This window comes from Schistocerca piceifrons, chromosome 4 (assembly GCF_021461385.2).
Source record: "Schistocerca piceifrons isolate TAMUIC-IGC-003096 chromosome 4, iqSchPice1.1, whole genome shotgun sequence".
NCBI classification, from domain to species: Eukaryota; Metazoa; Arthropoda; class Insecta; order Orthoptera; family Acrididae; genus Schistocerca; species Schistocerca piceifrons.
This window is the reverse complement of record NC_060141.1, coordinates 800,155,077-800,170,185: the sequence shown is the minus strand read 5'-3', so window position 1 is coordinate 800,170,185 and position 15,109 is coordinate 800,155,077. Positions and strand designations below refer to the sequence as shown.

The 15,109-nt window shown below is 42.7% G+C and overlaps 1 protein-coding gene across 1 annotated transcript in view; it reads right to left on the bottom strand.

The window, feature by feature from the left end:
- Positions 1-15,109, bottom strand: part of LOC124796183 (discoidin domain-containing receptor 2-like) — a 136,072-nt gene that overhangs the window by 39,772 nt on the left and 81,191 nt on the right. Inside the window, exons 8-9 of the mRNA XM_047260273.1 lie at positions 13,538-13,642; positions 4,561-4,962 (exon numbers count right to left, since the gene is read on the bottom strand). Coding sequence (XP_047116229.1) covers positions 4,561-4,962; positions 13,538-13,642 — 507 coding nt within the window. The remainder of the gene's footprint in view (positions 1-4,560; positions 4,963-13,537; positions 13,643-15,109) is intronic.

Sequence of the window (15,109 nt, the reverse complement as noted above, 5' to 3'; positions counted from 1 at the left end):
TACTAAATAATGTTCATGTCTGGGGATATTAGTGGCCAGCGGAAGTGTTTAAACTCAGGAGAGTGCTCCTGGAACCACTGTCTAGCAATTCTGGACGTGCGGGGTGCGGCATTGTCGTGCTGGAATTACCCAAGTCCGTCGGAATGCCCAATGGACGTGAATGGATGCAGGTCATCATACAGGGTGCTTACGCACGTTTCACCTGTCAGTGTCGTATCTAGGCATATCAGGGGTCCCGTATCACCCCACTTGCACACGCCCCACACCATTACAGAGCCTCCACCAGCTTTCACAGTCCCCTGCTGGCATGCAGGGTCAATGGATTCATGAGTTTGTCTCTCCATACCGTAACACGCCCATCCGCTCGATACAATCTGAAACGAGACTCGTATGACCAGACAACATGTTTCCAGTCATTAACAGTCAAATGTCGGTGTTGATGGGCATAGGCGACCCCTAAAGCTTTCAGTCGTGCAGCTATCAAGGGTAAACGAGTGGGCCTTCGGCTCCGAATGCTCATATCGATGATGTTTCGTTGAATTCTTCGCACGCTGACGGTTGTTGATGGCCTAGCACTGATATCTGCAGCAGTTTGCGGAAGGTTTGCAATTCTGAACGACTCTCTTTAGTCGTTGTTGGCCCCGTTCTTGCAGGATCTTTATCCGGCTGCAGCGATGTCGGAGATTTGATGTTTTACCGGATTTCTCATATTCACGGTACACTCGTGAAATGCTCAAACGGGAAAATCCCCACTTCATTGCTACCTCAGGTACGCTGTGCTCCATCGTTTGAGGCCGACTATAAAACCACGTTCAAACTCACTTAAATCTTGGTAACCTACCATTGCAGCAGCAGTAACTGATCTAACAACTGTGCCAGAGACTTTGCCTTACATAGGCGTTGCCGACCACAGCGTCGTATTCTGTCTGTTTACGTACTCCTTATTTGAATATGCATGCCTATACCAGCTTCTTTAGTTCAAATGGCTCTGAGCACTATGGGACTTAACTTCTGTGGTCATCAGTCCCCTAGAACTTAGAACTACTTAAACCTAACTAACCTAAGAATATCACACACATCCATGTCCGAGGCAGGATTCGAACCTGCGACAGTAGCGGTCACGCGGTTCCAGACTGAAGGGCCTCGAACCGCACGGCCACACCGGCCGGCACCAGTGTCTTTGTCACTGCAGTGTATTATAATGGTTTAATGGGCCATACCGTGTTTTGAACCGCATAATGCTTTCGTACACCACGGGACATAAAATCCTGACCTACCGTTCAAATTTTATACCCTCGCTTGGTGACCATTTGCGTTTCGTGTATCTCCGGAGTTCCGTGTTACAAAAAGAGTGCATACGAAGCGCCTTCTTTCTATAGCACAGAGTGCTAGCGGTCTACAAAAAGATATTTCTGCGTCTCTAAAAACACAATTCCAGGTGCATATAAGTAAGTGCTTTAGAATATATTACGATGGGGTCCCTGGTTCACACGTACTTGATTCGGCAGTTCAGGTTAAGAAGTATGTCACTGGCTGCACTGTGACTGTGTTGAATAAATAAGAGCATCCGCCAATTCAGGTGTCGGATACTTCTTGGTAGAAACACCGAAATAATGAGCATCTTTGGAAGGTGACTATTAACAGCCGTAAAATAATGTATAAAATGCATATTTTACCCTTAGATAAGCTGCTTCTTTTTAATTTAAAATCAAAACATCGATGGGTTTCAGTTATATACCGTATTCACGGATTGTACTCAGATATACTAAAAAGTAGTATACAGGCAAAGTTACAAAAACGTATCCAAGGAAGTGCAAAATATACATAAATATTTACAAGGTTAAAACTGTTTAGGCCACGTCATCACATCCATCATTACTTAAATAATGGCCGCGTCTCATATGTAGAGCAAGCCATGAATTCCAGTATAGCATACAGGACTTTTGAAGGCAAACATAATAACAACATGCGTAAACAGGGCAGTACTGAAGAAAAGATCAGAGTGTAAGTGCAACAATTCTACAAAATATTGAGGAATTGGTTAAAGATCTTTATCAAGTGTTTTCGTGGTAAATTATCACTATTATACACATGCGTTCCCAACATTCCTGAAAGCCAAATCTGGGGACGTGCCTAGTCATGCTATGGGTATTTACCCCGCCCCCCCTTCTCTAAGGAATTAGTATTACTGACATATTAGGCTTTTAATTAAGAACATTAACTAAAGTTTATTTACATATGATGTTTTCCTGTAAATGTAGCTGATTAGGTGCATATGAATGCTGAGTGACATTTCAGTCTATATCTGAACACTGTATTTTAACTTGCTTTTATGTTATGGATACTATTTTCATTACATTTATGATGTAGTTGATTTTTGTTTATAAAAATTTCATAAAACGTATGCAAGGATTATGCTACTGTTTAACGTTAGGGTTTTATAATGACTTCTACATAACGTTGTAAGATCGATGTGGATAGCGACTTAGTTTTTCTGTTTACATGTTAAACTATACCAGAGATGTTTGCCAAAGATGACCCTGTCCCCTGGATTCGGTAAGAAACATATCATCGAGGCATTTTTCTACCAAACGATGGAAATACTTTGTAAAGATTTTGTACAATTGTAGCACTTATTCCTCTGATCCTCTCTTCAGTACCGCTCTGTGTACACATTTATCAGCATGTTTGCCCTTAAAAGTCCTGTGTGTTACACTGGAACTCACGGCATGCTCTAGACATGAGACGTGGCCATTACTTAAGTAATGACAAATATGATGTTGTGACCTGAACTGTTTTAACCCTGTAAGTATTCGTGTATATTCTGCACTTTCTTGGAAAAGATTTTGTTTCATTTCCTGTATAATACATATTCTTTTTTTTTTTTTTTGTATCTTTGGATAGAGTTCGTGAAGGAGGTCTGTGACAGAAAACGGTCGATATTTCAGTTTTAAATAAAAATGCAGCTGAGAGTCAAACATGCATATTGTACAACAGCGAAATATACTGATGAAGAAATCACAACAGCAAGAAGGAGTTGGGCGACATAAATGAAAGATGGTAGGAGTGTTTCCACATCTGAAAGATGACGTGTATTCAGATTTCACGTCAGTCGCTTAAGAGTAATACTAGTAGCGTCACTAGGAGGATGCAAATCAGTTTTGCTTTAAGGCGACTAAAGGCCATTATCAGAATGACTTTGAACGAGTTCGAGTAACAGGGCTAGGAGAAGCTGGACATTCCTTCTGTTGTACTGCAGAGAAACTTGGCAGGAACGTAGCCACTGTGCATGACTGCTGGCAGCGATGGTAACGAGAATCAACTGTTGCAAAAAGACCACGGGGTGCTACCGAGAGGCAAGACCATAGTGTTCGGCGTATGGCTCTGGCGCGTCGTACGGCATTTGCAGTGCGACGCATCTCTTCCAGCCAGCCCCCTGTAGACTGAATTCTACTGACCGCAAATCACCGCCATGTGCGACTTAAGTGGGTCAAACGAGAGCTATTTAGAGGGCAGAGTGGAAGTCTGTTGTGTTTTGATGAAAGCTGGTTCTGCGTCGGTGCCATTGATGGGGGGTGTTGGTTGCAAGAGGCCCGGTGGGGGTCTGTCTTCGTCCTAGACACACAGGACCTGTACGTGGAGTTATGGTCTCGTTTGCGATTTCGTACGACAGCAGGCGCACTTTCGTGGTTATTCCATACGTCCTGACAGCAAAATAGTAAGTAAATTTGGTGATTCGTCCTGTCGCGCTGTCATTCATGAAAAGTATTCCAGAGAGTGTCTTCCGTCAGGGTAACGCTTGTAACGCTTGTAACCGAACATGCTCTACAGAGCGGCGGCTTGTTGCCTTGGTCTGCTCGATCACCAGATGTGTCTCCAATCGAACACATATCGGACATCATCGTACGACCAACTCCAGCGTCATCCACAAACAGCGTTAACTGTCCCTTGTATTGAACGACCAAGTGCCATAGACATTGAACCCCATTACAGAAATTGACATCATGCACCCATACAGCACAGTGGATGCACCTTTCCTTTGCTTACAGTCAACGTTCTGGAGGCTATACCGGTTTTTAAAGAACCAGCATTTCACATTTGCAATGGCGTATCTCGTGCTGTGAACTTGCAACGTTAATCACTTAAATACGTTATCTAGACTAATGTATTCCCGAAATTTCATTACTCTACATTAATTAGCTTTTGTAATTGTGTCGCGCGAGATTAGAGCGGTCTAAGGTGCTGCAGTCATGTACTGTGCCACTGATCCCGGAGGAGGTTCGAGTCCTCCCTCGGGCATGGCTATGTGTCTTAGGATAATTTAGGTTAAGTAATCTGTAAGCTTAGGGACTGACCACCTTAGCAGTTAAGTCCCATAAAATTTCACACAGATTTGAATTTTTTTTTTTTTTTTTTTTTTTTTTGTATTTCCGATATTTTTCCGTCAGTGAGTGAATGCTCACTGCACGTATTAACAGACAATTGCTGCTGCACATCACAAGTTGTTATGAGTGACAATTTCTGCAGGTGCTACTCGGGGGAGGAACACCTGGCGCTTACCACTGTGCGACGCGAAGCCCTTCTCGCTGACGCCGTCCACATCGAAGGGCACGCTGCTGTAGCTGTAGTAGGGCGCGTACTTGACGGCGTGGTAGGGCTCCTGGTAATCGCTGGCGACGAGCAGCGGGTCGAGCGTGGCCGCCTCCCTGCCGCCGCAGCTGCCGCCGCCCCCGCCGCCCCCGCAGGAGGCGGCCTTGTCGGGCGACGCGCCCGGCGTGCCGCAGGCGCTGCCCGGCGCGGACGCCAGCGCCCACTTGGCGGCCAGCGGCGACGCGAAGCACTTGCGCTGGCGGTGGCGCGACACGATCACGTAGATGGCAGCGGCTAGCAGCAGCACCACGGCCATCAGCACGCCCACGATCACGGCCAGGTACGTGTGCTCCTCCTCCGTGGCCGTCGACACTGTGCGCGGGCAGGCAGGCACAGCTCCTCACTCTGGTCTGTTTACGTGCGTCACACATGGCGGTTCTTTAACCCGCTATACTCTTAAGAGCAGTTGAACGGAATGGACAGTGTCTTGAAAGGAGGGTAGAAGATGAACATCAACAAAAACAAAACGAGGATAATGGAATGTAGTCGAATTAAATCGGGAATGCTGATGGAATTAGATTAGGAAATGAGATACTTAAAGTAGTAAAGGAGTTTTGCTATTTGGGGAGCAAAATAATTGATGATGGTCTACGTAGAGAGGATATAAAATGTAGACTGGCAATGGCAAGGAAAGCGCTTCTGAAGAAGAGAAATTTGTTAACATCGAGTATAGATTTAAGTGTCAGGAAGTCGTTTCTGATAGCATTTGTATGGAGTGTAGCCATGTATGGAAGTGAAACATGGTCAAGAAGAGAATAAAAGGTTTCGAAATGTGGTGCTACAGAAGAATGCTCAAGATTAGATGGGTAGATCACACAACTAATGAGGAGGTATTGAATAGGATTGGGGAGAAGAGGAGTTTGTGACACAACTTGACTAGAAGAAGGGATTGGTTGGTAGGGCATGTTCTGAGACATCGAGTGATCACCAATTTAGTATAGGAGGGCAGCGTGGAGGGTAAAAATCGTAGAGGGAGACCAAGAGATGAATACACTAAGCAGATTCAGAAGGATGTAGGTTGCAGTAGGTACTGGGAGATGAAGAAGCTTGCACAGGATAGAGTAGCATGGAGAGCTGCACCAAACCAGTCTCAGGACTGAAGACCACAACAACAAAACACTGTTAAAAACGTGAAACTTACACCGGCGTGTCAAAAGTTAACAGCTACACAGCGGGAAGGAGATTACAGTGGTAAAGCTAAATCCAAAATTGATGAGGGGTATCAAGTTGCATAATATCATGTATCAGGAGGTCAAATTGATAAAAGCACAGACAGGGATGTGTTCAACACTAGCAATATAGCCCTAGTCCACTGAATCTAGATTTCGAGCGACTTGTGAGACCTGAGTTTCAAATAACTTACGAATGACGTCGTCAACAACCGCCGACATTTCGGCAGCAGCACACCTTGCAATTTTCGAGGCAAAACAGCAGCAAGTAAGGGAGGGCTATGCAACGAAATTTAATACCTCGGTTTTCTGAGCAACTGCGGAAAGGTAAAAGCTGTAAACAGCTGTAAGCACTAGCGCCATCAAAACCAAAGATGACCGGTGTCAAAATTTCTCGATAGCGAAATTAATAACGAACGAGAGAGGTAGTATAACCCCCGTCCCTCTGTTTTCTCACAGGGGAGAGAGCACTGTTCCAAGCAGGATTTGAACATAAACCACTGTGCCTTTTTGTAAGGTTACTTGCTAATCTAATTTCAACAGTTTCCTTAATAACACTACTGCAATAGCTGGAAGTGAATGCCAGAATCATCGTGTCGGTATATTCCGTAGAATGACCGCTGCCAAGACAACGTTCTGCAGTGTCGCATTTGCTCGGCTGTTTTAAGCAGGTGTGCGGCTTGTTCTCAGTACACCAGTCCTCCGGGTACGACCATCTGAAGTAGAAGTGTCTAGTAAACAATGGCTCTAAAACGCATAATTCAAGAGCTATAAGCACTTGTTCAGTAGAAGAAATGCCTTTCACAGTAGTTAACATGAACAAGTGCTCTTAGCTGTTAAGATTTGTTTCACGGTATCGAAGATAAAAAAGTGCTCATAGCTTTTAAGGTATGCTTTTCAGAGGCTATGTTTACTGTTTATTTTTTTTTTAGTTCGAGTGATAGTTCGTGTCATATCCGTGAATACTATACCTCCTCGGACACCATGAATTAAGATATGATGTATAACTGAGAATGACACTCATCGAAATGTCTCGGAATTTGAACAGAGCCACCCGAATGGCAGCCCGAAAAAATTTCAGTAACTTAACCGATATGCAAATGTGATGAGAGTATCACAGATGATTTTTTTTTTTAATTTCACGGTGCTTTGTAGGTTCTTCTGTAATACAATAAGCGAAATCAAACGAACATGAACAATACAACATGAGTGTAAAACCTGTTATACATAGCATTTAACGAAAACTATATGTCAAAGAATCAGTGTTAGTAAGGAGACGCTAGAATTTTAAAATTTAGAAGACTTTTGAGCAGTTTTGTAAGCAATATGTGACAAATGAGAAAGTGTCATAGCATATTACACAAACACGTCGTGCTAATTTTATGTTAATTTATTAATAATGTATGCAAAATTTTGTTTTTATAAGTAGTTTTGTCTCCCAAAGATAGCTGTAATGGACAGCTAAGAAGATTTTGTACGTTTGATGACAACAGTTATGAGGAGACTAATTAATACTAATTTTGTTGTAACAGGAACTACGAAATCTGTCGCTGTTTCTGTTAATAAATGTTAGCACAACGAAGACTAATGTTTGACCAATTCAGAAAATATGTTTCTTACTCATTATGCGTCCATTTTTATTGATGAAAATTGTAGATAATTAGTCTAGAGCTTGTGCTATACCTTAGCAATTCATGAAGTACCTGAGCTCACTTCTTCAATAAAAACGGCTAAATACGAGGGTTGGAACTTCAATAGTGGCAACAATTTATTTACAGCTCGTACAAAATAGATACGTGTTTCAAAGTTTTACTGACCTTCAAAGCAGTCACCAGCATTGTGTATAGCCCGTTGCCAGCGATGAGCCAGTTGTGTTGACAGAGCGGCGCGGTCTATGCCCGACGAATTTGTAACAGTTCTGAAGCGAATGTCGTGAAGTGTTTCCTTCAGTTTAGAAATCGAACTCACGAGGGCTTAAGTCAGGGGACTGGAGTAGGTGCCAGAGCATTTATTAGGCCCATCAGTCAAACAAATCAGTAACAGGTTGCACTGTACGTGCTTGAGCCTTGTCCTGCAAAATGATGGTCAAGTCCTGCAGAAAATGTCATAACTTCTGTCTCTATGCTGTTAAGTTTTGGAACACAACCTACGACCAGCTTAGAGACAGAAGTGATGACACTTTCTGCTGGACCTGACAATGCTCAAGCAGGTATAGTGCAAGCTGTTACTGATTTGTTTGGCTGATGGGGCTGCTAAGTGTCAGACCACCTACTGCACTCCCCTCACTCAAGTTCTCGTGAGTTGAACTCGATTTATAAACCAAAGGAAACACTTCCCGGTATTCACTTCAGAACTGCTACAAATTCGTCGGGCAACAGACCGCGCCGCTCGAACTGTCAACACAACTGGCACTGCTAAGAGTATCCTACGACATCCACATCGCTGGTGACGGGATATGCACAATGCTGGTGACTACTTTGAAGGTCAGTAAAACTTTGAAACACGTATATATTTTGTAAGAGCTGTAAATAAATAGTTGTCACTCTTAAAGCTCCAACTATCGTTTACTGTAGACATTCTTACAATCCATATGTGGCATACAGAAAACCAGTGCTTCACAGTATCGGTTAAAAACAGTCTTGGTTGCAATTTTAATTTTTTTATTTTTTTATTTTTTATTTATTTTATTTATCATCTAGAAAAGATAACCTGAAGATGCCTAAATAAGGCGAAACGCATCGTTGAAAAATAAAAAAATAAAATTGCAACCAAGACGGTTTTTAATCAATACTATCGAATACTGTAGCAGTCAATGTGTAGCCAGCAGCGATGTAGGGTCAGTGTGGTCGCACGGGCAACTGAGTTATGCTTTATTGCATAACGGGGAGCGGGGACACCTAACTCGCATCACAAATCTGTCGCACCTGTCGCATGGTCTAAGCTGTAGGTTCAGTGTGTCATGGAATAATGTCCGTTTCCAGTACAATTTTCTCAACATGTAACAGCGACTCTCACGTATTAGCATCTACTAAAACAATGAGGTTTTCTTCGGTCGACTTGGAGACATCTGCATTAACTAAGAGGGACTTCGAGGCTATGTTCCAGCCGAACGCCTTCCTAGCGCGGCCTCGCTTGCCGTGAGCACCAGCACTCCAGGCTGTGACGTCAGACGCCGACAGACTGCTGACTGCCCAACGCAGATAGCATTCAGAGAAAGCCACGACGAAGTGGCACCGCAGCTACCACACAGAAACACGCCAAGCTCCCTTCAGGGAAGAAGCACAGCTGTCGGCGGAGCCCGCTTGGGGGCTGTCATATCAGCAAGCAAGTGAGTTTACTGTAAATCTTACTCCACTTGGCATGGGCTTTAGTCACGTAAGACCCGTAATCGGAAGTAAGACAGATGTGAACTGCAGCCTAAGCGAAATTCAGTAGCGAAATGTCGGAAACTGATCCCGCACCATTCTTGTCAAGGAGACATGGTGCTTACATCTGATTCATTAGATATCACCTAGCCCCATCGGAACTTCTTCTCATGTAATGAACTGTTCGATACTACTCTAAATTTAGCAAGACTTGAGCGGATTTCCCTACCTAAATTACTAGTTCTTATTGTGGATGCTCATAGAGATTTCTGATTGTCAAATAAAAAGTACAATTGTTCCGTAAATACATTCTTGTATAGGAGTTTCGACACGTTATCAGGTACCGATCCTACATAACGAAATTTAGCACTCACAATTCAAAAAGTATATGATTTGCAATGAAAATGCAATAATTCTATTCTTCATTGTCATCTGAAAACAGAATATCTGCCTCCATTTGTAGTTTTATTAATTTTACCATCGATAATGGAACAGATTTTCTGAAATAACGGGTTGTTGGGGGCTTCAGTCCATAGGCTGATTTGATGCAGCTCTCCATGCTATGCTATCCTGTCCAATCTGCTTCGTTTCCAAGTACCTACTGCAACCTACATCCTTCTGAATCTACTTAGTGTATTCATCTCTTCGTCTCCCTCTACGATTCTTACTCTCCACGCTTCCTTCCAGCATTAAATTGGTGATCCCTTCATGCCTCAGAATGTGTCCTATCAACCGATCCCTTCTTCTAGTCAAGTTGTGACACAAATTCCTCTTCTCCCCAATTCTGTTCAGTACCTCCTCGTTAGTTACGTGATCTACCAACATAATCTTGAGCATTCTTCTGTAGCACCATATTTCGAAAGATTCTATTTTCTTCCTATCTAAACTATTTATCGTCCTTATTTCCTTCCATACCTGGCTACACTTCATGCAAACACTTTAGGAAACCACTTCCTGACACTTAAATCTGCATTCGATCTTAAAAATATCTCTTCTTCAGATACGCTTTCCTTGAAATTGCCAGTCAACATTTTATATCTTCTCTAGAGTTATTTAGCTCCCCAAATAGCAAAACTCATCTATCAATTTAAGTGTCTCGTTTCCTAATCTAATTCCCTCAGAATCGTCCATTATCCTCGTTTTTCTCTTCTTGATGTTCATCTTATATCCTCCTTTCAAGACACTGTCCATGCCGTTCAACTGGTCTTCCAAGTCCTTTGCTGTCTCTGACAGAATTACAATGTCATCGGCGAACCTCAAAGTTTTTATTTCTTCTCCATAGATTTTAATTCTTACTCCGAAGTTTTCTTTTGTTACCTTTAATGCTTGCTCAATATACAGATTGAATAATGCCGGGGATAGGATTCAACCCTATCTCACTCCTTTCCCAACCACTACTTCCCTTTCATGCCCCTCGAGTCTTATAACTGCCATCTAGTTTCTGTACAAATTGTAAACAGCCTTTCGCTCCCTGTTTTGACCACTGCCACCTTCAGATTTTGAAAGAGAGTATTCCAGTCAACATTGTCAAAAGCCTTCTATAAGTCTACAAATGCTAGAGACGTAGGTTTGCCTTTCCTTAACCTATTTTCTAAGATAAGTCGTAGGGTCAGTATTGCCTCACGTGTTCCAACATTTCTACGGAATCCAAACTGATCTTCCCCGAGGTCGGCTTCTACCAGTATTTCCGTTCGTCTGTAAAGAATTCATGTTAGTATTTTGCAGCCGTGACTTATTTAACTGATAGTTCGGTAATTTTCACACCAGTCAACATCTGCTTTCTTTGGGATTGGAATTATTATATTCTTCTTGAAGTCTATTTCGCCTGTCGCATACATCTTCCTCGCCAAATGGTAGAGTTTTGTCAGGGGTGGCTGTCCCAAGGCTATCAGTAGCTCTAATGGAAAGTTTTCTACTCCTGGGGCATTGTTGCGACTTAGGTCATTCAGTGTCCCGTCAAACTCTTCACGCAGTATCATATCTCCTATTTCATCTACAGATACGTTCTCTTCCAGTTCCATAATATTGTCCTCAAGTACAACGCCCTTGTATACACCCTCTAAGTACTCCTTCCATCTTTCTGGTTTCCCTTCTTTGCTTAGAACTGGTTTTACATCTGAACTTTTGATATTCATATAAGTGGTTATCTTTTCTCAAAAATGTCTCTTTATTTCTCAGTAGGCAGTAGCTATCTTACCCCAACTGATACTATCCACTACATCCTTACATTTGTCCTCTAGCCATTACTGCTTAACCATTTTGCAATTTCTGTCGCTCTCATGTTTTTCACGTTTGTTTTCCTTTCCGCTGCTACATTTACTGTATTTTTATATTTTCTTCTTTCATCAGTTAAATTCAATATCTCTTCTGTTACCCAAGGATTTCTACTAGCCCCTGTCCGTTTACCTACTTGATCCTCTGCTGCCTTCAGTATTTCATTTCTCAGAGTTACTTACTCTTCTTCCTTGTATTTCTTTCCCCTGTTCTTGTCAATCGTTCCCTAATACTCTCTCTGAAACTCTCTACAACCTCTGGTTCTTGCAGTTTATCCAGATCCCATCTCCTTAAATTTACACCTTTTGTGCAGTTTCTTCAGTTTTAGTCTACAGTTCATAACCAAGAGATTGTAGTCAAAATCTACATTTGCGACTGGAAATGTCTTACAGTTTAACACCTGGTTCCTAAATCTCTGTACTACCATTATATAATCTATCTGACACCTTCGAGTATCTTTAGGCTTCTTCCATGTATACAACCTTCTTTCATGATTCTTAAACCAAGTGTTAGCTACGATTAAATTATTCTCTGTTCATAGTTCTACCAAGCGGCTTCCTCTTTCATTCCTTCCCCCATTGCTTATTAACCTACTGCTTTTCCATCTCTTCCTTTTCCTGCTATCGAATAGCCGGCTGCTGGTGGCCGTGCGTTTCTAGGCGCTACCGTCTGGAACCGAGCGACCGCTACGGTCGCAGGTTCGAATCCTGCCTCGGGCATGGATGTGTGTGGTGTCCTTAGGTTAGTTAGGTTTAAGTAGTTCTAAGTTCTAGGCGACTGGTGACCTCAGCAGTTAAGTCCCATAGTGCTCAGAGCCATTTGAGCCATTTAACTTTGAAAATATTAACAGCCAACTGTCAGCAGGGCTTTAAGGAAAATACGATAGTCAAAAGGGACGGTTTTGGATCCAGTCGCACCTTGGTTGCCCATTGAAAGTAAGAGGTTGTTTGCTTTGAAGTACTCCTTATTATTGTCATATTGTTTTCTAAGTTCTTCAACCTTTAAGCACAGTTGCGCATCTTAACCCTGAACCTCTCGACATACAGCTTTCGAATTAAAAGTTACGTCAACTATTCTGAGTTACTGAATTACTTTTGTCACCAATGGTGCTTTATAGTTTTCATGTGTTGTAGAAGGGCATTTAATAAGGGAGACTGTGTCCACTACGGTAATGAACACCGCTGTTTTACAGATAACGGGCGGGATCCAATCCAGCCGTCTGGAAATTTCTGTCATACTGTTTGTTGTTTCGATTTGTTTTGCATAAGCTTATTCATCTTAAGGTGTAAGATCGAAAAAATTTTGCAGATTTGTTCATTCTGAACAAAATTTATGCTTATATACTGTTAAATGAACAGGTTGTGTGAAAAGGAAGGTATATTGGTGGGTCCTCCCTTCCACGTTTCCTTAATTCCGGTGAGTATCACGTTTCATTTGTAAAAGTGTGTGTGCACAGACGAGAAGATTAAAATAAACTGCTATTGCGAACTGAAATTGCTGATTCTTCTCTGGAAAAAATAAGCACTAATCCTTACAGCATTGTCACGAAATCTACCTTTAGCATAGGAAAGAACAGCCACCTAATGAGGGACGTGATGTAGTGAAATTAGAAGGAAAGTCAGCGTTGGCCCTAATTTTGATGGTTTATTGACAGCAAAATCGATTTTCAATCACATAATGATCATCATCAGTGCTGTAGTGTACAAATTAAAACTCATAGGTACTGGTGTCAATTGATTATCAGCAATCAAAGCTATGAAAGATCACAATAACGTTGAAGGTTTACGGATAACGTGCAACATTATGGAAGAATCGCACTAATCACAACGTTTCATCGTCCCCAGCGGTACAGTTGGTACCTGACATTCTCCTCATCAAAACTCTGTGCAACGTATAGCACTCCTTACAGAAAACAAAGTGTTCCAGTTGACTGGTGAGCTTTTCCGTGCCGGAGAGGGTGTGAGCCCAGTGAACTAGTATCCTGAGTGCTCAGTCATTCTGCAGCGGGCAGTGGCAGCTGCCGGCGCACGAGTACAGAAACAGCTAGTTACCAGTGCTACAGGGACGAGTCGTACTCACCAGGCCGTCCCCCGGCGTGCTGCTGGTCCCTCTCGATGAACACGTCTTGCGCCGGGGCGTCCTGCGCGGGCAGCACCTCCTCAGAGAAGTTGCCGTGCGCTATCACTGCAACGCAGGACACATCGTCATTAGCTGCGGCACACAAACCTACCTCACAGCAAAAATTATTTAAAAGCAGCCGACATTAACTTCTGACTGGTTTCGGCCTTTTAATTACGTGCCATCATCACATCATCACATCATCAGAGTGACTGATCAGTAACAGTGACTGAGGCATCAACAGCGGGTCAGGCGCCGCCATCACCGTCATCCAGGTGGTGCAAACTCTGATGATGGCCCGTAATTGAAAGGCCGAAACCGGTCAGAAGTTAATAACGGGTGGGAACAAGACTGCTTTTAAATCATTTTATCACAACAATATCGCTGTTCTCCGACAGTGTTACATAAAACTACCTCAGTGTCCTAGAAAGAAAGAACTATGGTTTTGATTTAAATAAGATAACTACAGAAAATTATTTTAAAACGATACTTTATTTCATTATGAATGAAATAAATAACATGCTTATAGGAGCACACGAGTAGCTTCAGTTTTGGTACACAATGCCAATACCGCAGACAGAGGTTTCTTTTGGAAATGGCGACGACACGGGTCGGTGGGGATTATAATGGATGGCAATAACGAGCGGTTGAGACACTGTGCAGCAAAGCGTTGACAGTTCAGTAAAGGACTAGAGCTACAGTGAACATCTAGATCATCCAGAAAAACTTCCTCCTTATGAAGTGCAGAAGCCTTCGATCCTCACGTGTACCTTTGTTAACTGTGCTTCGAAGGGTAAAGGGACTTGCACGAGCGCAGTAACGACATCATTACACGTCAAACGCATGGAAACGGTCAAGTAGACTTAGCCGTCACGTTCTACATACATGCTGATGGCAGGGTACTTAGTTCCCTGACAAACGTAACATGACGCTGTGTATAGAGCTTACCAACAGGGCACCGTTTGGGCGGGAGATGCAAGCGTGTTCGAGGTGATGACATGGTTTGAAATGGGCCCCTTGACAGATGTGTTATTACCTTCCGCTGGTCAACAATTCTATCGATGTCCGTCGACAGCACTCTGAGAGCAACAAGTACCTTCAACAGAAAAAGAACTAGATCCCCCAAACGCTTCAGAAATGTATCAAATTACCTTACTTTTGTTCTTTTGATTGCATATGACCTGCCATGGAGTAAGTTGTGTGGACTTTGGACACAGTTGCGATGAATCTCTTTCCGTTTCGGATTGTCCGATGCTTTCTGTGGCATTTGGAGATCAGGTGATGACGAATCGTCACCATAATAAGGGCGATAGGTGATGTTTCACGCTACTAGATACATACCACTGATTCATTTTCTCGTGAGTGTATTTTGGATTGTCAGCACAATTAAACTGTGATATACAGGATGAAAAGGATGGGGCAAGGTGGGTAGAGTATCTGAAACCTTACCGACATTTCAAGTCGCGTTGCGTTAGATATGACCTCTCCTTATATCGTGATTAAAATCTTTCGGTGGAAAACATAGATTGTTGT